We start from the raw sequence: 24,011 nt of genomic DNA, 5'->3' as shown, positions 1-24,011 counted from the left end.
AAACAATGTCTGTTTTAAGAGCTCAGACAGGGGCACTTTTACTGCCCTCGGGCTTCTTGGCACATGTTACTTTTTCTAGGAGAAGTGAAGCACACCTTTATCTTTTCAGAGTTTTTAGTATTTCCTCAAAGTTGAATCCAGCTTGCTTCTCATGGCCATCAGACAGAACCACTGCCCACTTTAATGAGGAAAAAGCCCTCTGAAGTGGCTCATTAAGCAGTAGACAAGTGACTTTAAGGGTGGCTTCACAAACATGAGAGGAAGGAAAGAATAACCTCCCAGGGGAGTTTCAGATGAGACATGCTGCAGATGAGCTGTTTTCTCTGAAGATTTTCCTGTATGTGCTGTCAGTTCACGCAGATCGTGTGTGGTGTGCTGTTCTCCACCTGAAACTGGAGACTTTTAGGAAACTTTACTGGGCAGTTGATGCCTGGAGCTCTGCCAGGTGAGGCCAGACCTTGGCTCAGCTTTGAACTTGGTTCATCAGCTCCTGGCTTGGGAGCTGATGGAAGAAAGAGGGGCCTGGGTCACCGACAGGGTTATCCCACGCAGAGGATTCAGCTCCAGCGGAGGTGGGTGATGCAGCTGGGGCAGGGCTGTGTGTTACAGTCTCCATGTGAGAAACCAGAATGGGTGCAAGGTATTAGAATGATGGTCCTGGAGGATAAACCCTTGGTTTGATCCACAGGGGAGCTGCTGTGCAAATGTTGTTACCTGCACACCCATTTGTTGGGAGGGACGCAGGGCAGTGCATTAAAAACTCTCTGGCTTTAAAACCGATCTGATGGTGTGTTTTGTCATGCTCATAAGAGAAGCAAAGAAGGAGCTGCTGCTTCAAGGCAGTGCTGCTAGTGCCCAGCAGGCTGAGGGACATGGGCTGTGTCCCTGCCAGGGCACAGGGCTGTTGCCAGTGGGTTGCAGGTGCCTGCTTGCTCCCCAAAGCACAGGGCTGTCCCCAGCCCTGCCGAGCTGTCTCTCCCCTCTGCAGGTCAAAACACAGATGTGTCCCCCAGCCTGCAGCTCAGCGTTGAGGCCAAGCAGAGCCCAGGGGTGAGCCAGTCCAGTTCTGTGGACAAATTCAGCCTGAAGTCCATCAGTTCCCGAGTCCAGGGCAGCATCGCAGGAGGAAAGAGAAGGACAAGTGTCCATACATCCCAATCACAGAGACAGCATCTAATGGATCCAAGAGGCTCCCAGGTGAAGTGTGATCTGCACTGGTTTACACATGGGACCTTTCTGTTGCTTTGAGAATCATATATCATAGATCAGGTTGGAAGGGACCTTCAAAGCTCACCCAGTGCCACCCCTGCCATGAGCAGGGACATCTTCACCAGATCAGGTTGCTCAGAGCCCCATCCAGCCTGGCCTGGGATGTCTCCAGGGATGGGGCATCCACCACCTCTCTGAGAAACTTGGGCCAGTCTTTTACCACCCTCATCACAAAACTTATATCTAGTCTGGATCTTCCTCCTTTTCATTTAAAACCATTACCCCTTACCCCTTGTCCTATTGCTACAGGCCTTAGTAAAAGTGAAGGGGCTGCTTATGGTGGAGGCTCCATGTCCCCCAGAGCCTGGTGCAGGACTATGCAGTGCAGGGAGTCAGCTGGGCAGGTTGGGGAGGGCGTGGGGTGGGAACAAAATCCTGTCCTCCAGCAGAAAAACTCTACTGGGTCTTAAAGTTTGTTGGCAAAGTGCAGTCCTGGCTAATGTGGCTGCACAGTGTGGCACTGGGAGCTTACAAGCTTGGGTCTGTGCTGGCCAAGGGATGTGACCCCCAGGGCTGTCCCCTGGAGCTGCTGGCCTGCAGTCCTGTTCTAGTCACCTGCTAGTGAGAAACCCCAGCTCCAAGTGTGGCAGTTGGAATTGTTTGTGAGTTTTCAAAGTGTTTGATTTTTCTTGTGGTGTTCAATGTCACAGGGCTTGTGCAGTTCTCATCCCGTGTCTTCCCTTCCCTGCGTTCCTACGCAGCAATGGCTGAGCATCAGCAGCAGCGCGGTGGGAGAGCTGGGCTTCATGAGCTGCGTGCTGCCTGAGGACTTGCTGGTGACCATCCTGTCTGAAAGGCTGCAGGTACGTGGGGTGGGGGCAAATTCTATGTTCCTGCTACAGAGAGGCAGCAAAGTACAATTTGGAGAGGAGGGGATGTAGATCTGCAGTTGCAGAAGTCCTGGGCTGTGTGCAGAGATCCTGGGGTGAAGCTGCAGATGCTCTAAGTTGGCAGAGTACAAGGAAAGTTCAGAGCTTTTCTGAGCTGATGCACATGGAAAAACAATGGCTGGTATCCTTTGACATGTGGCTTTACTGTCCAGCTGAGAGCCCAACATGTGTGATAGCTGACTTTCTGTTCCTTTTCCACTTCATTTGCAGTTGAGTGACTGCTACCAGGGAGTGGTGTTTGATGGTCTGGAGACCCTCTTTGCATGCAATATAGAGTCTGCTCTCCTCTGCCTGCTGAAAGCTGTCAGAAATCGGCCTTATATCTATCTTGTGAACCTGTTCCAGGATTATGCTTCTTTTAAAGCCAGGGAGAAAGCTGCAAAAGAGCAGGAAGGTAAAGCTATTCATCCCCATACCTCTCAAATCTTCTCTCTCCAGCCCTCAACCTTATCTGTGGGTATCTATGTAACCAGCAGAGTTTGTAAGCAATGTTTTTATTAATAATTCCTCTTTCTACCTTGATGTAGCCAGCACTCAGTTCATGGTTGCTTAAAATACAGCAGAGCTAAGGCAGTAAGACTTACCTTAGTCTCTAACATTAAAGCTTGGGCACAAGTGCAACCTGTTGTGGCTCAATAACTAACCACCAGCCAGCTGTCCACAATGCTGGTACATGGGAACTCACTGATGGGCAATAGTTGGGGGGATTGTCTGAGTTTTGGAGCAGGGTTATGAGCTCCTTAGTATCTCCTGGCAGGATGATAAGCTGGGTTGGGACAGTTATAAGTCCTTGCAGCTCACCCTGAATATCAAGCTCTCCTTGCGGTCATTAATGGTTTCTCCTCTGGTCTGTGCTGAAGAGCGGGAGCAGGAGGAGGCTGCCAGGAGGGAGAAAGAACGTTTCTTGGAGATGGATGAGGATGAATATGATGCCCTCACTGAGGAGCAGAAAACTCGGTTTAATAACAGTATACGACAAGCCCAGCGTGAGAGGAGAAAGAGGTCTGTAAACCTTCCATGGATTACTCCCCAGGATAGTGTCTCTGAAGCGTTTCCATGCTCTGGACACCTTCGTTGAGCTCAGAGGGGTTATAGAGCAAAGGCCAAAACCCTTACAAGTGGCACAGGGATGGCTAGTTCTAACTCCTTGGTTCCCAACAGAGGAAGGACCTTCTTCCAGCGAGATGACATCTCTCCATTTTAATGATGAACCCTCCAGCTTAGAAGCTGTCTGCAGGGAGCTGGGCTCTCGGTTTGCTTTGCCACTGCACTTATAAGCATTTCTAAGTTAATTGTGTTGATTCTCACCTTCTTCACTAAACCAGAGGGGTTGTTTTGTGGGTTGGTGTGAGGCACAGCTGTACTGGCTTGGTATAGCTACCAACCCTGCTGCAGGTGAAGTCCTTACAATGCTGATCTCCCAGGGTTTTCCTCACTGAGTGACACCAACCATAAAAGCTCATGTCTTTTGGGCTCATCTTCAGCTGCAGCAGCAGGTGAGCCTGGGGGAAGCTCTGATCCACCACAGCAGGGGGATGCATAGGGTAAGTGTGAAACTGGGAGGGGGACCTGCTTAAAGCAGCCTGTATTTCAGCACTTCTTTCAGCCTGAGTTGAAGTTTAATTGGGAAGAGATCACTAGGACTGATCTAAACCATGATTTCCAGGTCAGATAGTGCAAGTTTCCCATAGTCAGGGCTGGATTCCAGCAGGAAACCTGGTTGATTGGAGCCTGTTTTGCAGGAGGGGAGTTACTGCAGCCTTTGCTTTCTGATTGATGTGATTATTCGCTCAAAGGAGCAGACTATGCCCAGGGAGGAGGACAGGAAAAGCGAAGTATTGGTGCAGGGATAACTGGGTGTTAGTGATTTGCAAGCTGGTTTACACTGAGAAATCAAGGGAGCCCTTCAGGCATCAGTGCAAAGAAATGGTGGATCAGTCTTTGACAATGTGCTGGAGGTGTCCAGGTGGACCTTACCAGAGAAGTTGCACCATTTAGGCTTATGAGAGTAAGGCTTAGATTTGGCTGGCCCTGGAGGTTCCCTCCCACCTTTCTGCAGCTTGGATGTTCCCAGCCTCCCCAGGTTGAGGGATGCCCATGGAGATGGTCTAATGGTTCTGCCTGGCCTCAAGGTCAAGGAATGAAGTGTGGGACCAGCTGGGATTGCAGCGAGCCCAGATTTCTGGTGGTGACTCTCAGGCATGTTTTCTGTTTGGCTTGCTGCAGGGAGATGGAGCGGCTGGCTCGAGAGCTTGAGGAAAAGCACCAGCGGGAGCTAGAACGCTTGAAGGAGGAAGAAGAGCTGAAGAAGAAGTCTAAGCGGGGAAAGAAAGATCTTGGAAAAGACAAAGATCATGCTTTGAGGAAGAGAAGCCTGTCTGCAATCAAACAAGTGAGTGGTTGTGTTTAGAGAGATGAGTAAAAGCCCTTGGGGACCTTCCTGCTGGGCTGTACCATTCTCTGCGAAACCAGCAGCCACACACAGTGCTGGGGACAAGGACCTGGCCATAAGTAACACATGGGGGTGTGCTGGGAAACAGCTGCTTCACTGGGGGTGTTTTCCCGTGGGTTTGTAGCAGACCTGCTCTTTGGATCATGCTGCCTTTGAGTCATGGCTTCACATAACTCCATACATTCACTGTGAAGCCCTAGGGAGTTATAGTCCAGCATTTCTCCCCACTCTGCATGTGACTTACACCTCTGAGCCACTGACCCACCTGGGATGTGGTGTCTTTTCCTATGTGTCTGGCAGGAGGTAGCACCAAGCCTTAGGTATCCATTAGCAACCAAACTTCTCAAAGAGTCAGCCTGCTGCAGGGGTGCTCAGCACACCAGAAACAAGGTCAGAGGATTGCACAGTAGTAAGGGGGTGTCTCAAGTTCCCTATTTGGGTTGGGAAGCTGTTCTATTTCTCAGCTGGTTTGCAGGACTCCTCATCAGTCTGGCACTGGGGAGTTTGCTTTCAGTTGAGCTACACTGGGAACTAGCTGCGTTCTGAACTGGGATTTGTAGACCACCTAGCACAGGTCTCAGGCAAGGCTTGGAGTGCTATTGTAAAGCTCATTGCTGTCCTACAGCATTTGAGTTGGTGCTTTGAAATGCTCACTGTTTTTTCCTGCTCCTCCTGCCCAGAACGTGATATCCCCCAGCGCCACCAACGCATCCGCCAGCAACCAGTCTGATGTCACCGAGGGGGTAGACAAGAAGGCATCAGTAAAGGAGCGCCCAGACTCTGTGGCAGGTGACAAGGAAGATAAGAAGCGGAACAAGGTTCCCCCAACAGATTCCTGCCCGGTGGTGGTTGTGGAACCTGCAGACCCAGAACAGGGGGAAACCAGAACCCTGAGTGAAAGTGAGAAGAACTTGGCCCTGAGGTTTAAGATCTACGAGGCATCGCAGAAGAATGTCATGCATATTTTGTCATTCTGGGACAGGGTTCAGGGTATCCTTCTGTTCCCTCTGAACTATGAGGAGATGCGGCAACAAGCAGAAGAGCAGCGCCAGCGTTTATCCAGCCGCAGGACCCGAAAGGACAGAGAGAAGGAGCGTCAAGAGAAGCTGGAGAAGGAGCGCCTGGAGAAGGAACGACTGGAAAAAGTGAAGGCTCTCGAGGACTCAGAGGTTTCTCAGCTGGAAGGGGAAGGTGCAGAAGGGTTGTCCAGAGGCCAGGATATCGGTGTGCCCTGCTTAGACATCCAGGTGCTGGGCTCAGAAGACGTGACCAGGATGATCCTGGAGAGTGGCAAGCTGCCCACAGCAGAACAGGTAAAGTCCTGCAAGGCTCAGATGCTGAGCCTGCCATGGTGTGGACCCTGGTGCATTGTGTCCTGACAGGTGACAATGGCACAGAGTGTCCAGGCCACTGATGATGTTCCACAATGGCTCCACAGCAGCCAGGTGGCTGGGGAAGTTCTCAGCATCCCTCGGATGGGTATAAAGAGGGAGTGCTCTCTGATTAAGCATCCTACCTGTTCCAAGAGTTTCCTAGTCTGGAAATCATTAAAAATGGTCACAGGGCAGCTTATGGTTATTGTTTTCTTCAGCTGAGGCACTCAGAGGAGAGGTTTCTCTCTGAGTCCCACTTGTAGGTCCTGGCCCTGCTGTGGAGCCTGCCCACCCCACTAGGCATAAAAACACACTGTGTTCCATATAAATTAACAAACAAAAAACCACGAACACCAAAAAACAAACCAAAACCCCAGCCAACCAAAAAAACACCCCAAATAAAAAACAACAACAAAACCAAACCAAAACAACAACAAACAAAAATTGCCACTGCACAAAATCAAAACATTGCCAAAAGCTTTGTGCCTTTAAGGAAGTGTGAGGATGAAGGTGTCAGGAGTATAAACAGGGTTTTCTCTTATGCTTTAGATCCTGGATGACCTGGGACTGGGTCCCTCAGGGCCTCCCATTCCCCCGACCGCTTTTTACTCTGTGGTCCGTTACCCGGAGACACGGTTGGCCACAGCATCAGGAGAAGCCCTCAAGCACTTCAGCTTTGTTGTGCCAGAAGCTGCCACTGCAGAAGAAGAAAAGACTGACACCGAAAGCCTCCAGGATGTTCCCATTGTGCCCACAATGAAGGTGCCAGGGCAGGAGCCAGGCTGGGTGGGGGTGTGGGGGCAGGTGGGATGGAAAAGGGTCACTCTGGAAGGGCTGTGGAGATGTGACAGGGCTGCATACCTGCAGACACGACTTCTGTCTGTGCAGAAGAGACAGCTCTGCTTGAGACACAGGGTAGTTCTGTAGGATGAGAAAAAAATCACCTAAAATCCTCAACTTCTAAACTGTTGTGGTTCAACTTCATTTCTCTGCTGACAGAAGGTGGGGATGGATGAGAGCACAGAGAGAAGCAATATAACATTGAAATAGTATTCAGAATAATGAATAAGAAGCACCATTGCTGTACATCGAGGGTTCTGGACCAGGAGAGATATTGTAGACAAAACACAGTCTAATTAGGAGCACCAAGCCTCTGGGCAGATGTGAAACCAGTAGATGCTCATTATTACTTATTCTCTCACCTGTCCATTAACAGACCCACAGCTTACTTTCCAGCATGGGAATGTCTTAGGGCAGGTCTCACCTTTCTCTCCCTTTTCTCTCTCCCCTTTGCTGTGAAGACCTCAGAGCAGCAGGTCACCACAACCAGGAGTCGGTCAAGGAAGGAGAAAGTGGCTGGCAGCCAGGAGGCTGGGAAGGAGAAGCGAAAGCGAAGCTTGGGCCGCAAGAAACCTCGTCAGGGGTCGGGCTCAGCAACATCCACAAGTCCCACCAGGGTGCACCAAAGTGGTGTGGATGCCATCCCATCCCCAAGGAGGCTCGTCAGGTGAGCTGTGAGGGGGGAGGTGACCCCTCTGCTCCATGGCCATGTTGTCAAATGAGGTCCATGGTCCCCAGCTCTTCAGTGACCTTCTGCCAGTGCCTCCATGGGATGGCAAATCCACAACCCTCTTACTTGTCTCATCTGCTTGTTAGCAATGTCTGATGCCTCTTCTTTAATTACCAGGCTGAGCAGATGCCGATGGATAGTGCCTGCCGGTGGTGAGGTGGAGCTGAGGGTCCACTTCAGCTCCACGGTGCAGGGCCAGTTTGACCAGACACTGCATTTTGAGATCCTGGGGACAAACCGACTGTACCAGCTGCACTGCAGGGGCACCTGCCTGTACCCCACCATCAGCAAGGACCCACGGTATGGCTGAGCTCAGAGCCACGGCTGCCTCTCGTACCACAGTGACCTTGTGGCTTGGGCAGAGTGTGCTGCCCGAGCCACCCAGCAGCTCCTCCCGTGCTTGGAACTGGGAACCAGTGCTGGTACCTCAGCCAACAAGAAGGGTCGTTGCTTTCTGACTAGGTTTTCTACTTAGAGCATCTCACAGCTCCTCATTCCCTGTTTTCTTCGCCCAGGTTGGTGTTTCCTCACTGCAGGAAGAGCAAGGCAGATGATGACATCATCTTCAAGCAGTATGTCATGGAAACAGGTGTATTCCACTTTGGACCTCTGCTGTGTGGCAAGTCAAGAGACTGGTATGTGCTCCCACCCTGAGTGAACAGCCTGATGTGCTGCCTGCTTGGAGGGAGATGCTGGGATGGGATCTCCACAGCCTTATGCTTTCATGGACATGCTTGGGAATGTGCTGTCCCAGTGGCACAATTCAGGGCAGGCCCAGGCAGAGACCTGGGAGATACATGAGGCTGAAGGGCCACAGATGTGTGAACTTGAGGAGATAAAAGGCACATGAATCTTGGAGGAGCTGGGGACAGGTGGAGCTGTTGATCTTCTGCTTCTCTGGAGACATTCTAAACCTACCTGGATGCACTCATGTACAGTCTGCTCTGGTGAACCTGTTTTAGCAGGTGGCTTGGACTAGATGATCTCCAGAGGTTCCTTCTAACTCCAACCATTCTGTGATTCCTACCTGGTGGGTGCCTTGGTGGCCACAGTCACATGCTTCTTCCAGCCTGAAGGTGACTTGGGGCAACCTGTGTCCCCCTTCCACATCTCAGCTTCACCACCTATGAAATGAACATTATGGTGCTTTTTTTTTTTTTTAAGTGCTTTGAGCTCTATAGGTAGCCTAAATGAGCAATTATTCTATTGGTGGTTTTGTAAACCATTTGTTAATCTGTTGTAATATTAGTGAGACTTTATGAATTTTCCCTGGCAATATGGCAGGGGGCACATGGAGGGAACCTGCAGAGGAGTTAAAATAGGAATTACATTTTCCTGATCCTTACTGTTGGATACAGTCTGCCTAAAAAAGTTGTCATTGTAGCTGTTGGCATATTTCTATTTTTAACATGTCTCTTTTTTTAATATTAGAAAATAAATTCTTGTATTCATGGGAGCTCTGGACAGCTGGTGGTATTTTGACAATCCCAGGAAATTAAAACAGTTAAAAAAACAAAAGAGGATCTTTAGGCTGATGAGTAGTCTCAGGTTTCTGTTTGCTTTTTTAACTCTTTAAGATATGGAACAGAATTTGGAGTTAAAGAAGGGACATTTGTTAAATTTAACACTTCTCATGGGAATTAATACTTTCTATTTCCTTCCTTCAGGCTTTGAGCTAAACCATGAAATACAAGGCAGTCTCATGACTTTTTTGGAAGAGATAAGCTAAACTATATTTAAAATCTCTTTTCAAAAGCATTTCTTTATACCCTGCAGGGAAGGAAACCCAACAAAGAAGGGGGAAGAACCCGTCTGCCTGGAGTACTTTTATTTTTCCAGGCGCCTTTGAATTTATATTTTGTAAAATGCTCTTTAAGTGACCTGAGCATTGTCACGCTTCAGGTTTGGAGGCACTGAGTATAGGGGCAGATATCAAAGTACCGCAAGGCTGAACACACCATGTAATGTGCCCCCAAAAGTGATCCTTTTTCTTAACCTGCTCATTAGACCGTGGTCTCCCAGTGCCACCTCCCTGGGACTGCTGGGACACGGTGCTGTCCTCGATGTGTGATAGTGGCAACTGTCTCCTCTGCAGCCTTTTCCTCTTTTGTGGACAGGTACAAGGCACCGCAATTTCACAACAACTATGAGACGTTAACCATCCTCAATGTCACCCCCTTGGAAGCAGAGGTGCGTTTCTCCTTTGAGCACGATCTCAAGGCAGACACGTTCCTTTTAGACCCTCCCAGCATGACACTCAAACCTAAGGAGAAGCAGGTAGGAGTTGGGCAGGTGGGGTGGGCACTGGTGGAAGTTCCCAGGAGCTGTTCTTCCTGCTCACTGGATACTCTTCTCTATTTCTCTTTGTGGGGACGGGGCTAGGAGCTGACCATTTGGGCATACCCCACTTCAGCTGGACTCCTGGAAGACAACCTTGTCTGCTGCATTAAGGAGAACCCTGAGCCAGTGATCTTCCCCCTGTGCTGCCAGGGGGTGCAAGTGGAGCTGGGGGTCAGCCCCAAACAGGTGCATTTCAACAAGCTGCTCCTGCACAGGTCAGTCTCCCCCACTGGCCGCTCTGCAGGGCCAAGAGCTAACAGTGAGCTGCCCTTCAGCTTCTCTCGCTGGCCTGGTGCCCGCTCAGATCAGACAGGGCTCACGTCCCTCTTTCTGCCAGAATTCCCAGTATCTTGCTCACTGTTCCTTGCTGGCTTGGGGATCCTACGACAGCCACAAGCTCTGTAGCCCCCCAGCAATGCTGTGCAATGGGCAGCCTGATGCATTGGTACCTTGTCTGCTTGTTCAGAGAGCAGTCCAGTTGCTTCTCCTTGTCTTGCTTCTATTGGCTACACTTTTAACACCCAACTCACCCCCAGAACCTCACCTCCAGGACTTGTGAGAAAGCAAATAATTTAACTGTGTTTCAGACACATGGACAGGGCTGCTCCAAGCTGTATTCAGTTGCAAGGCTGGCATGACCATCAAACAGCTGGTACTGAGCATTTTCCTGTCTCTGCAGGAGGGAGAGCAGGACCCTGGTCCTGCAAAACCGTACCCCGCTGCCCATGGCCTGGCGGCTCAGTGGGCTGGAATACGTTGGGGAGGACTTCTCTGTGTCACAAGACGTGGGAATCGTCAATCCTCGCACAGAGTTTGTCGTGCATCTCTATTTGAAGGCCAGGAAGGCTGTCAACATTAAGAAGATGATCCGACTAGAGGTGAGGGGGTCTGTGCCCACCCTGGCAGAGCAGGGCAGAGAGATCAGCCCGGTGCTCTTAGGGATGGAAATTGTGCTTGTAGTGGGAAAAGGATGAGCCTTCATGTGATTCCTTTCTGTCTGCATTGCTGGGGGGAGCAGCCCTTAGCAGCAAGGGACTCTCACTGAAGGATCATGTTTTGGAAACCGACTAGCAGGATGCTCTGGTAGCTGAGCATCATGGGGCAAGTGTGCTGTGGAGTCAGGGAGAGATGCACCTGATGGACACAAGGGTGCTACAACCCCAACTTCTGCTGCCACAGACTGAGTTCACCAGAACACTCGCTGCATCCCGGAGCATCCATGACGCCCCAGATAACCAGACACGGCATCCTGAGCTTATACTACACCCAACTTGCCTCTGAGCATGGCTGAACACTGTTGTTTGGTTGTCCAGAATTTAGCGTATTCCCTGCACCTATCCTGGAGTCCTTCTGGGGCTCTTACCAGGGAGCAACAAACTTTCACCCCGGGATTTTGTTCCCTATGTTTTAGGAGCTGCATTTCAGTGACGTTGCTGGGCAATTGAAGAGGAGAGGGTTGGTTGCTAATGCCACCTGCTCTGGGACAACTCACACTTCATTGTGGTTGTTTTTACATTACTGTGACTCCCAAGCTGCTTTAGCAGCAGCATTTCCCTCTGTAGGAGCGCAGAATTGCGCTGAGAGAGTTTCTTACTGTGGCAGAATCCCACTGGGTTGGCCCATGAGATGAACAGGTTAGGAAAGCCTGGGAGTCCACAAATGCTTGTCAGGCAGGGGAGGCCATGGTGGAAGCAGTTGGCAGAGACAAGGGCTTGTATGTTGTCTACCAAAGTAATTTAAGAGACTCACTTAAGCGGTATTTGTTTCTTGCTGCCTCAGGTTTCAGATGCAGAAAACGTCCTGGGAATTGTTCAGATTGAAAATATCCAAATCCTTGCGGAGCCCTATGATGTTGCTCTGAGCATCACCATTTCTAAAGGTCAGTGGATGCCACCAAAACAAAGTTGTCTGGGTGCATTGCATTGCCTTGGCAGGTGGATGACCAAAGCACTTGGGATGGGATAGTATGTAAGTATGGCACGAATACATAAAGCACATATCCTGCAAGCTGTGGGGAGTAAAGCACTGTCAGGGCACAGCCTTGAGTCTCTCACCTCTGAACTTTGGAGTGTGCAGATTGACTTGGGGGCTTTGAAACAACAGTGATGGGAACAAGCAGTTGGCAACTCTTGAAGGCTCAGCACAGCACATAAAGTTGTTGGATCCACCCTTGGAAAGGAAGGAATGGAAACCAAGCTCCTTAGCTGCAGATCTTCTCTAAGTAAGAAGAGAAAGGGCAGCAAAGTAGCTGGAGAAAACTTCCAAGAACAGAAAGTTGCTGAGAAGGATTTTGTGTCACCTGAGAACTCCAAACATGTATCTTGTCGCTTAGTGTAGTCTGCAGCAGCTCACAAATGTTCACCACTTCTTACCTTGCTCTGCGGGTTTTCTGCAGGTACAGATGGCGGCATGGATTTTGGAATCCTTAGGGTCCTGGATGATGCAAAACAAATGCTGACTCTGAAGAACAAAGGGAAGTATGAGATTGGATACAGGTGGGTCCAACTGCCTGGTCTGTGAATGTATGGTGCCACCATCTGCCCAGGCCTGCATTCTCATGCAGTGGCTAGAACCTGTTTCCATTATGCCTACCTCATGGTCTAGGAAAATATAAAACCTGGGCTTTCTGATTTCAAATATTTGAATAGAGAATCCACCCACAGTCCAGCAGTTCTTCACAACTCAGCAGGAACTAGATGGAGAGACCCTGAAATATAAACCACTCACTGCTAAGATTCATTGCCTTCCTTGGAGGGTCAGCTTTGAGACTCTTTAAAGGAGGAAATGAAGAAATTTGGGGTCAAGGTTAGCTTGCAAAACTTGTGATTGTCTGCACTCTCTGTCAAGATCTAGGATTCCCCAAGCAGAGCTGGACTCTTTCACTTTTATATTTTTTTATGGCCCTATGCCAAGTCCTGGCTGTGCTGATGGCACTTGTACTCTTAACTGCAGAAACCTCTTTGCCTTTCTCCCCAGTTTGAAGCTGGAAACTGCAGATACCAAAATACCTGACTTGGCATCCCACTTCACTGTCCAGCCACAGAAGGGCTTGCTGGCTGCCTCAGATCGCCCTGTGCAGGTCCAGGTGCTCTTCCACCCCAAGGTGGAAATTAATATTGAGGACAAACCCATCCTGCACTGCCAGGTGAGCTGCCTGGGCCAGGTGGTGTTAGCACACCAAGTCTTGGGAGTGTAAGCAGGATGTGTGTCTTCTGGAAGGAAGGCTTTAGCTGGGGAATCCCCTCTCATACATGAACAACGAAGTCTTTCAGAAACCGTTTGTGATGCTTCCTATGCAGAGCTAAAAAATCTGGCTCTGGAGGAGGCATTTAAACAGGGAGAGTGAGGTGACAGGGCCAGGGGACAGAGATAGAGACTGGCCTCGTTGCTGTATTTACCAACCCCTTTTCTGGCTGCAGGTGATTGAGCCCAGCATCGGTGAAGGAGGTGAGACCATCGCTGTCATCCCAGTGAAAGTGTCAGCAAGAGCCACGTTCAGCAAATACAGCATTTGCCCTGCTTCACTCATCAGCTTTGGTGCCATGATAAATGGCACCAAGAAAACCTGCACCTTCAGGCTGGAGAACAAAGGCATCCTCGACTTTAAATTCCACATCTACCAAGCAGAACAGGATGCAGCTGTATTGCTAAAGAGAAGGTGAGAGAAGACCTGCACCAGCCTTCCTGCCTGAGGAGGCACCACAGCACAGCTGGTGGGTGACAGGCAGCCAGGACACCTGGGTTATTGTCCATTTGTGTCACTGGCTTGTGAAGAGGGGGCAGAAAAGTGCCTTGGTATCCCCATGTATAGGACAAGGCTGGTGATATGGCTGATGTATCCATAAGCAACAGCAGTTAAGTGCTGCAGGCAGGACCTGGGAGCCATGGGGAGCAGGAAGGATTTCCTCCATGGGGAGGAAAGGACAGCTTTAACCTCAGAGAAAGGCAGGGGGAGCTCAGCATGATGGGTATTTTCTGCTTTCTCCTCTCAGTGCAAATCAAATGAAACCTGACCACTCCCACGAGAATGACAACTTAAGCAAAATGACTTCCTCAGCCAAGCAAAGGAAGAACTCACTGTCCAAAGATGCAAACCCAACCATGCAGGTGGGTGGCTCCTGCTCCCCAGCAGGTGCAGCTACAGGAGGTGTGGGAAGATGTTGCTGTGCCCAGGCTGGGGGCTCATCGCCACGGGTTGGGATGTGGTGTGTGGTGGAGGTCCATCATCTCCCAGCCACAAGCAGAGGCAGGAGCTGCTCAGTCCCTGTGAGTGTTGTGGGGTCAGGAGAGGGGAGCAGGTGCTGTGTTCGGTACCTGCTAGCCAAAGCAAGTCTGTGAATACCACGTATACAGAATGTCCCTGTTTGAACTCCCAGTCCATAGATACCAGATCACCTTGCTTTTTCTTCTTCCTGGTCCTCGTCTCTCCTGTCATTTCTCACAGTTCTGCTCTCCTGTTTTACCCCTGGAGGTTGAAGGATCCCAGCTGCCATCTTCACCCTTTACACCCAAACTTCTTTCTCTGTGCCACTCAGGAGAGGCCTGCAGCTCCTCCGGGCTTGTTCATCTCATCTGAGGGTGCCTTTGGGCAATGGGGTCATCCCTCCCTTCCCTGGAACTGGGGCCTTGGGCCTGGCTGGAGGCCAAGAAGTGATGTACTCTTTGCTGGGGTTGCTCCAGGTCAGGCTGTTGGACATCAGCCTCTCCTGGGACTCTTTCTGCAGGCTCGCTTCACTCTCGGCATGTTCACAGTGTACCCTGGCTTTGGCTCCCTCCCTCCTGGAGGCCAGCAGATGATCACAGTGGATTGTCAGGCAGAGCCACTGGGCACATGCAAGGAGCACCTGTGCATCGATATCAGCGGCAGAGACCCCAAGGACAACCCCCTTGGCATCCCCTATACCCTGTGTGCCGAGTCCTGCCTCCCAGGTACGCCCTGTTCATAGATCCCCATGGCCAGACCTGCTGCTGATCAGCACCAAAACTTTCTGCTTGGCTAGAGAGGCACCCTGACCCTTAAGTCTCATCTTAAAATTCTCAGAGGTTCCCATCCTTTCCAAGTCCACCAGTGGGTAGAGGCTGGGAGGGATGCATGGAAGGATCAAAGGAAAACAATATCCTTCAAGACTGAGGGTGACTGAGCTCCATCTTCACAGCCAACTCCCCCAGCCAAGGTTGGGTTTTGCAGTGACCTGGGTAGAAAGGGCTTATCAAACCTTCTGAGAGCTCAACAGGGTCCAGAGACATTCAGCAGGAAGGCTTCTCCATCCTCAGGCCTCCCTCTGGTCTGCTTGCAGCCTTTGTGGTTGATGACATAGAGTCCATCTTTGAGGAGCATCGAATCTGCAGCAACATCAACCTCTGCCAGATCCTACAGACAGTGCAAGACAAGGGTGTGTTCATCACAGATGAGAACAAGTTTATCTTCACCAATGCTCTGGTTGGGCACAAGGCCAAAGCTCGCTTCAAGATCCGCAATGTGAACAAAGTCCCATGTGATGTGGTCCTCTCCATCAAACCTGTCCCTGGGAAGGTAAGAACAAGAGGCCAAGGTGACCATTGCTCTTTAAAGGCTATGTGTAGCCTGAACCATTCAGAATATCTCTGGGAAATGTGCTCAGAGTGGGCTTTTCTACCGAACTTATGTGCCAGGACTCAAAGCAGACTTTTTTCTCAGGCTCCTGGTCTTTTCCTTCTCTTTAAAGGTCAATTCTAGATTATTTGCAGGGTATCCCATGCAGTCTCTAACTCTCACGTATGCTGGGGTGGCTGCCCAGTGCTCAGAACAAGCTTTTGCACTCCTGGGCTTTATGGCAGGTCCCTGTGCAATGGATGGAGTCACCCCCTGAGATGGAAGGAGCCCATCCGGGGAAGCAGGAAGGAAGATGCTGTCTGGGGCTCTTCCCCGTGGTGCATATGTGAAAAAGAGTGCAGCATGTTGAGGGATGTTTTCTCCTAACACCACTTTGTGGGTTCTCCCAAGCATAACAGCCGCATTAGCGACATTTTCGAGGTGGATCCTGTTTGGATGCAAGTGCCCAGCCACTCCCACACCTTTGCTACGGTGACCTTCACTCCACAAGCGATGCAGAACTACCAGTGCACTTTTGAGGCTTCCCTTGATGTCCAGGCAAGGTAACTCACCCTGGGAAGTCTTGGAGGTGTCTTTCTGATAGCTGCCTCTCCTCTGGGAGCATGCAGACCTTTTGTTAATGATAACTCTTTCAGTAGCCTTTGGTAGAGTACTTAGCATTTGGTAATCCAGTAGGCAGTAACTATTAGATATAACAGGGCAAAAAATAGAGTTGAAGTTTAGCCTATATGAGTAACTGTGAAGACAGTGTAACATTAGGTACTGGAAGTTCTTGAATCAGAAAGAAATAAACACATGCAACCGCTGAGCTGGGGTTTTCCAAGGACAAGTGATGAGATGAAGTGGTTTCTGTGCCAGCAAGTCAGCATGCATTGTTTCCTCCTTGTTTGTTACAATGAAATGACCCTATGTGATTACCTGGGGTATATTATGTTATTTTACGTTAAGGAGCGATTGGACCCCTTCTAAAAGAGAAGCCCTGTTCCTCTGTACTGGGGCTCTGACCTGCATTTCCCCAAGCCTTTAGTGACTGAACTGGGACAAGCTAAGTCAGCTTTCTGCCTCGATAAGCAATTCCTGGCTTAGTGTCCTCGGAAATAATCTTTACTGTTGGTATTATTTATTGACTTCGCCCTTCCTGCTTTTATACTGTTTTCATGCTGTGCTTGTGCTTTTTGCATATGTCTCATATCACTGCAGCCAGTGAATTTGCCATGTCTCATCTGTTGCCTCGTTATTTACCTGCATGATTTGATTAAGTGAAATGATTTCTAACTGGTATTCTGGAAGGCTCTGGCTCTTCAGAGCAAGTTCCTGTTGTGAATGTCCCCAAATTGGACTGGGAGGAGAGGGAGAGATGTATTCTGGGGTACAGGAGCACCAGCCAGGGAAAAAGCAGTGGATGGCACTCGCTTTATTACTCACCAAGTAGAGAACAGGTTGGTACCAGCCCTAATGATTTCTCCTCTGGCTCTCCTGCAGCCCTGCCACAATTAAAGCACAAAGTCTCACCTTCGATATCAGTGGAGATGGGAATCTGCCTCGGGTGACGGTCCTGCGCCCGGTCCTTCGCAATAAGAGGGGGAACCCTCTGCTGCTCTTCAAGAAGCTGTTGCTGGGTGATTTGGAAAAACTCCCTCTGGTCCTTAAAAACAATGGCATCATACCTGTCCAGGTGAGGGCCTGCTCAGGGAATGCTCTGGTCTGGGAACTAGTGCTTGTCCCATGGAGGAACCGTCCTAGAAAACATGGTAGACCTGGGAATAGATCTCAGAAGTTCTTTTTAAGCAAATGACTGATTTTGATTTTCCAGGAAGGGAGTTCCTCTTGGAAATGTGATTTTTTTTCTGACCAGTCTGTCCTTTTCAGTTAAACACAACACAAGGAATTTGGTGGGCTGTTTTTCCCCATCTCTCTTCTCACGTTTTGCATCTCATGTGGGCATGTGTGATGTCCTAGTCACAGTAGATAGTATTTGATCCTGTTTTACTACATTTTATTTAAACTCATTTATAGTTTAATTACATTCTGCTCACTACTTTTAGTACTTTATCCTGTTTTACTGTATTTTAATTATATCCCAATGCCTCTGAACACTTGTTCCTGTCTGATTTTACTTAATCCCTGTGGTAAGAGCTGTGTTTGAAGCAGGGAAGCATGCTGGGTTCCTGATGCAGTACCAGCAGCAGGGCAGTGTCAATCCTCCTGCTATCCTGTACCCACACCAGTGTGGTCCTGCTCTATGTTCACTTTTCTCAGTTGATGCTAGACCTGCTGGATGAAGGGGGAGTTTTCTTCTTGAAAGCCAGGCCTGCTACAAACTGCATCTACCAAGCTATGGATTCAAAGGAGGACTGTCCCAGAAAAGGTAAATTCATTAACCATGAAGTGTGGTCACCTGCAGAGGGAAAGTGTGCCCTGCTCTTGGCTTGGCCAAGCAGCAGCCAGATGTTAGACACAGTTTCTTTCTGGGGGCTCTCTGTACCTGTAATTTTTCATGTGGACTCTTTGCAGGATTTCCCTCTAGCAAGTCATAGGAAATTTTTCTGTTCTTGTAGACATGGTGGGTTGAGTTGTGGGGGACCATTGCCATTTCAGTGAACTGTCTGAAGTCTTTGCTGCATGTGGGAAGTTACCAGCCTGAACAGAGGCAGGTCTTGAATCCACAGCCAGCCAACAAAAGCCAAAACCCCTCTTGACTCAGCTTTATGGCAGGAGCTGGCTGGATGCAAGTTTGAGTGAGAGCTGGGTGTTAACCTGAGGTTAAGACACTAAAGCAGTGATATATATGGTGGTGTCATAGTCTTGTGAACAATAGTCTGAAACCGTTGGTAGGAGAGTCTGTGCTTAGAGGCAGCTGGGTTTCAGGCTCTTATTCCACTTACACCCCATGGAACAGTTTCCTCTAAACAGCTGGTTCACTTGTCTCTGATCTCCATTGCTGTGCAGAGAGGAAGCCTCACACCGCGTCCCTGGTCCTGCATCATGGGGAATTAGCGGAGTTTGATGTGCTTTTCAAACCCACCCTGGCCCAACGTGTGGAAGGCAAGATCCGCCTGTCGGTGGTGGGCAATCTATATGAAGAGACCAACATTCAGTTGGTGGGTGAAGGCTACGAGGATTACTTCACGCTAGATAACATCCATGGACTAGACGCGGACGGCAAGGAGAACACTGAGTGGAATCTGGAGGAAGACATTGAGGGTAAGAGGGGAGAAGCTGCCAAAATGGAGCAAGGAAGAGGAAAATAGGCATTTCTGCTCACCCTGTGACAGTGCAGGTGTGTTCCAGCCTTAGCAGACAGATCCTGTCATCTTTCATGGTATACGGAGTGGCCACACTTGAGAATATAAGGGAAGATCCTCTGTCAAGGGAGAAGTTTGCAGGCTTGTAGGGAAGGGTCAGAGATACCAGCTGAGTATCTCTGAAAGGAAATCTACCAGCCCATGGTGTGCAATGGAGATGAAGACCATGTGTGATAGTTTACATTCTCTATATAATGAGGCCTGTACTGTTGCCCACTGGACACAGTGTCTGTGAGTGTAGCTGCCACGTACACAGTGGCAGGGCACACTGCACTGCATGTCTCACTGCACAGACATGTGTTCAGGGACGTGTTGGTGTTTCCCTGAAAATGGTAGAATGGGAAGCTGCATCTCCCAGAGGGAGGAATGCTTGAAGCAAGGAAGAGTTGGACATACATGTAGGGGGCAGGTGGACCTCACCGCATGCTGACATCTCTTCCTGTCATTCATAACAGCTGCCAGAGCAGATCACATCCAGTTCGGGGACTGTCACATTGGGACACCCTACACTGCGACCTTCACCATCACCAATCGCAGCAGGGTGGAGGCAATGCGCTTTGAGTGGTTGGTGGACTCCCCATTTCACTTCTCCCCCCAGGTGAGCTTGGACGGCTCTGCCTCTCCCTGCTGCTCCAGCACTGCCCAGCAGGTTCCTGGGAGGTCGCTGGGAGTCACCACATACCAGTGGAAGCCTGTCTCAGTGCCACATAGATGTGCTCCTTGGCATTGCTGGGGCAGGGCTGTCAACCTTGCTCCATGTTGTAGAGTCATAGAATCATTGTGGTTGGAAGAGACCCTCAAGATCATAGAGTCCAACCGTTAGCCCAACACTGGCACTAAACCATGTCCCTAAGAACCTCATGTGATCGTCTTTTAAATCCCTCCAGGGATGGTGACTCCAGCACTTCCCTGGGCAGCCTGTTCCAGAGCCTGACAATCCTTTCTATGAATAATGTTTTCCTAATATCCAATCTAAACCTCCCCTGGTGCAACTTGATCCCATTTCTTCGCATCCTATTGCTTGCTACTTAGGAGAAGAGACCAACACCTTCCATGCTCCAAACTCCTTCCACATAGTAGTAGAGAGCAAGAAGGTCTCCCCTCAGCCTCCTCCAGGCTGAACCCCCCAGGTCCCTCAGCTGCTCCTCATCAGACTTGTGCTCCAGCCCTTCTCCAGATCCATTCCCTTCTCTGAACTTGCTCCAGTACCTCAATGTCTTTCCTGTAGTGAGCGGCCCAAAACTGAACACAGGATTCAAGGTGTGGCTTCAGTAGTGCCTGGTACAGGGGGGTGGTTACTGCCCTGGTCCTGCTAGCCACACTATTCCTGATACAAGCCAGGACACTGTTGGCCTTCTTGGCCCCCTGGGCACTCTGCTGGCTTAAGTGTTGGTGACATACCTTGTTTGTGCTTTTCTCTATCAAAACTCAGATCAATACACAGTAAGATGCAGATTCATGGCACAGCTGCTCACCACATCTACCCCTTCGCTGTCAATCCTGCCCTTGCTAGTGACTCCAGTTTGGTCTTGACACTCTGCTTCTCCCAAGGTGGGACACCTCCATGCTGGCTGTGCTAAGGACATCACAGTGACCTTGAAATCGGATGTCGCAGTCACCTTCAAAATGCACCCTGTGAAGTGTAAGGTGGCCAAGATCGCCTTCCAGCACCTGCCAGAGCAGGTTACTGACTGGGACGACCGCCTGCGCACTGTCAAGTGGGTGGATGCTGTGAAGAGCCCAGCAGCCACTTGGCCTGTGAAGAAGAAGGTAAGAAGCACAATAGCAAAAGCTAATCAAGCTTCCACAAAAAGAATTGCCAACAGCAGCAGACCAGCATCTCTGCTTCCTTCTGACATTTAGTCCATCTGTGAGGTTAACCAGCAGTGCATTTTAGGGGACAGCTGGATGTACAGTGACCTGATCTTTTGACAGGAGATGTTTAGCCACATTCAAACTATCAGTCTCTGCCAAAAGCTGAGGTGTTGCAGCCTGCGTTGAACTGGAGGTCACATTTTATGATAACATGTTTTATGGTGTTAAAATCTCTTTGTTATTCAGCACTTTTTCACCAACAAGGAGTTAAACTCACTGCATTCTGTCTCTTGTTTTGAAGTACAGAGCAAAACTAGTACTTACCTGTGTATACTGGGTAACCCACCAGCACATTGTGGATGAGCTCTGAGATCTCTGTGCACTGATACCAAAGACTTTGGTTGTGGTCTCTATATTGTGTGGGATATCTGATTATGGGGCAGGCCAGGCACTGTATGGCAGTTGTGCAGGAGTCCAGAGAAGTATCATGTCCAGAAACTCTTGCTTTTACTGTCATTATTGCCAAACATTCTTATCTTGGGTGATCATTCTTCCCTAGTTTCTGAACCATGGTAAGATCTTTAAACCAGACTTCTTCCCCAGGAGAGCATCAGCAATTGGAGACTTTCCTACTGAGCTCATTCCCATCCCAAAATGCCCACCCCTAGCACCCATCAGTGTGGCTGTTGCCCCACACATCATATCTGAAAAGCACTTTCTCCTAAGACAAGAAGGAAAAGGTGCTTTCTATGTTTGTTCGTTCTTGGGCTTCCCTGTCCACAGAGCTCCAGCAGGGAAATTTAATCTTAGTTTAAAGGCCTGCTGGATTTTTATGGGCCCAGGATAAAGGTCAGACACTCTACAGGGTTGAAACACAGGGACTGATACCTAGTCACAGTCCCCATGGGTGTTCACAGCCATGGTGGTGATTGTTTTGATTAGTAGCTAGAAAAAAATACTATAGTGGAAGAGTTAAATTTTGTAATATTTTCAGGGAAATAAATAGGAATGGTCCATTTTAACCCCTATATGTGTCTGATTTTGGAAGCCAGAAGACTCCTTGCTCCGCCTGGCTTTCTGGGCTCTGCTCAGTGGTTCTTCTCTGTCTTGTTTGGAGGTGATCGAGACAGACCCAGAACCAGCTCACACTGTCCTGGAGGAGAGCAGCCGCGAGGTGGAGCTTTGTCTCAGTGCTGTTGTTGACTATGCCGAGTTCAAGCTGGATATGCACGTGTTTCAGTTCAAGGAGACCTTGCTCTTCCAGACCAGGTTGTTCAGGTGGGTGCTGGAGACCAGGCAGGGACCTGCAAGTGGGAGCTGCTTCCCCAGAGCCACATTGTGCTCTCAGGTGGCCTCTACTTCTACTCATGCTCCTGTGCCACAGAGGTTATGCTGACACGCTCATTGCTTGGCCACTTAATAAACCTGTTTTAATTTGTAAACAGGCTGATCAGCCTTGGATTGCGACGCTGCTGCTTGCTGGGTCGTGAGGTTTCAGCTTCCACACACATTCTGGCACATCCCAGGGCCTGGAGATCTCCCACATGTGGACCTGAGTCCTTTATAGGGCTTTACATTCAGTCTCACCTGCTGTTCATCACTTTAAACAAATCATCTGTTGCTTCATCCTTTCCAAGTCCTGGTGCTGGGGCCCATGTATCTGCACACAAAGCCAAGCAGGTGGCTGCCATCCTGCCAAGATGTGCCAGGAGACATTCAATTCTGCCATGCCTTTCTGCTGAGAACAACCATGCTTTTGCTCTCATTGTGTGTTGTCTGTCGTCATCTCCTTGAGGATGAGTTTGCAATCGAAATAATGTCGAATCGACCAAAAGACTAGAATAACACCCTTGGACAAAAGTCTTCTGAGCGCCATGACTGGTGTTTGCTCTTTAATTTCTAGACTTCGAAATACTTTATCTTGGGGCAGCCCAGGGAAGTGATCTAGACATGGCAGAGTTGCCTGGGGAAGATGATGTTATTCAGCATAAAGAAAGGGGTGCCAGGAGCCCACCATGCAGTGCTAACTTTTCTACTCACTTTGTATTTATTTGATGTTTTATTTCTCCTCCTTGTTGTTCAGTTTCCAGCTGTCCAATACAGGGAATGTGGCCCTGGAATACACCTGGATGGCGGCTGCTGCAGATGAAAGTCCACTGAGCCAGACTGGGGAGCTGCTCCTGCCCAATCTGTATGGTGAGGCACTGGGTCTCTGTGGCAGCTGGGAATGTCTGGGGTGTTTCAGTCAGTAGCTGAGGGCTTTGGGAGAAGACCATGCATATGAATTGCCTCTTCATCCCTGTCCAGTCTCCTGTTTTCATCAACATGCTCTCAGCTGCAGCTGGAGACTTTCTCTTTGTCGTCATCTCGGTCCTGGAGATGGAGAGGGTTTAATAGTGTGGAGCAAAGCAGCTGGTTACTGTCCTGGGCACATTAACCTTCCTGTCTGTCATCCAAGCATCTTTAACAGATGTTCAGCGGTTTGTTTTGATTCAAGCTGTTCTCTGGGTGTCCGCTGGGTCTTTTCACTATATTTGCTGCCCCCAATCCTCAGTTTTCCCTCCTGTCTGTTCTCACTTTCACACCTGTCCCCAGGACTTCCTGGGATTATGATTTGGCAAGCAGTAATGCAGAGGAAAAAAAGCAACCAGACTGTTCTCCCTGTTCTTCACTGGGAGTTCTCCTGCTGAAAGTATTTGACCTGAGATGCTTCTAGTGCATCCCAGCTTGCTTCTGTCCACCTGCAACAGGAGGCTGAGGTGCTGGAAACAGAAGATTTTTTTTCCTTGAAAGATGTCCTGCTATAACCTCTTATTTGCTACAGGGGATTTCCTCTCCTTCACTTCTGGTACTACTGTGAAGTCCCAGTCCAGCCGTTGTCCGAGCCGGCTGGGCCGCACTGTTGAGCAGGTCTCATCTTCCCTGAGCTCGTCTCTGAACGCCATTAGTGCCACCTCACCGTTCTCTGTGGAGCCCCGCAGTGGCACCATCCCTGCCAGGCAGGAGCAGCTCTTCCAGATGAAGTTCTCTCCAGTGTGTGTGGGGGACTTTGAGAGCCGTATGCTCTGCAGGTAGGCAACATCCAGGTGCTTTTTAACTCATTCTGCTGCTGAATACTTGTGGTGTTGCCTCTGATTGGGGTGAGTGGAAGTGTGGACTTGGGGACAGGCAGCCCCAGAGAAGCAGCAGAAGCAACTGGCGTACAGGAACAAAAAAAGATGATCATCCAGTCTTGGTAGAAGCAGGGAGGAAACACTAGGAAAAGACATTGTATGAAATATTAAGCTCCTGGAGGGTTTCAAAATCTGGAACAAGATCCAGAAAGGCTGTCAAGGGGCAAGCGACATGAGGAAGAAATTTTTCACACTGGGGGTGGTGAAACACTGGCACAAGTTGCCTGGAGA

General features: G+C 49.6%; 1 protein-coding gene across 1 annotated transcript in view; it reads left to right on the top strand.

The window, feature by feature from the left end:
• Positions 1-24,011, top strand: part of HYDIN (HYDIN axonemal central pair apparatus protein) — a gene marked incomplete at both ends in the record, with an annotated part of 137,177 nt that overhangs the window by 101,469 nt on the left and 11,697 nt on the right. Inside the window, 29 exon segments of the mRNA XM_082062599.1 lie at positions 989-1,197; positions 1,920-2,072; positions 2,370-2,553; positions 3,020-3,161; positions 4,386-4,551; positions 5,292-5,924; positions 6,534-6,746; positions 7,286-7,491; positions 7,672-7,854; positions 8,070-8,189; positions 9,672-9,831; positions 9,937-10,109; positions 10,574-10,772; positions 11,674-11,773; positions 12,290-12,389; positions 12,871-13,039; positions 13,314-13,552; positions 13,887-14,001; positions 14,619-14,823; positions 15,192-15,427; positions 15,878-16,029; positions 16,970-17,162; positions 17,747-17,855; positions 18,437-18,691; positions 19,248-19,390; positions 20,344-20,562; positions 21,725-21,885; positions 22,691-22,803; positions 23,432-23,678. Of these exon segments, the coding sequence (XP_081918725.1) occupies positions 989-1,197; positions 1,920-2,072; positions 2,370-2,553; positions 3,020-3,161; positions 4,386-4,551; positions 5,292-5,924; positions 6,534-6,746; positions 7,286-7,491; positions 7,672-7,854; positions 8,070-8,189; positions 9,672-9,831; positions 9,937-10,109; positions 10,574-10,772; positions 11,674-11,773; positions 12,290-12,389; positions 12,871-13,039; positions 13,314-13,552; positions 13,887-14,001; positions 14,619-14,823; positions 15,192-15,427; positions 15,878-16,029; positions 16,970-17,162; positions 17,747-17,855; positions 18,437-18,691; positions 19,248-19,390; positions 20,344-20,562; positions 21,725-21,885; positions 22,691-22,803; positions 23,432-23,678 (5,497 nt within the window).

This window comes from Streptopelia decaocto (genome assembly GCF_964273445.1).
Source record: "Streptopelia decaocto genome assembly, chromosome: 11".
Taxonomy (NCBI): domain Eukaryota; kingdom Metazoa; phylum Chordata; class Aves; order Columbiformes; family Columbidae; genus Streptopelia; species Streptopelia decaocto.
Note: the sequence above shows the minus strand (reverse complement) of the source record. Positions and strands in the feature narration are given on the sequence as shown.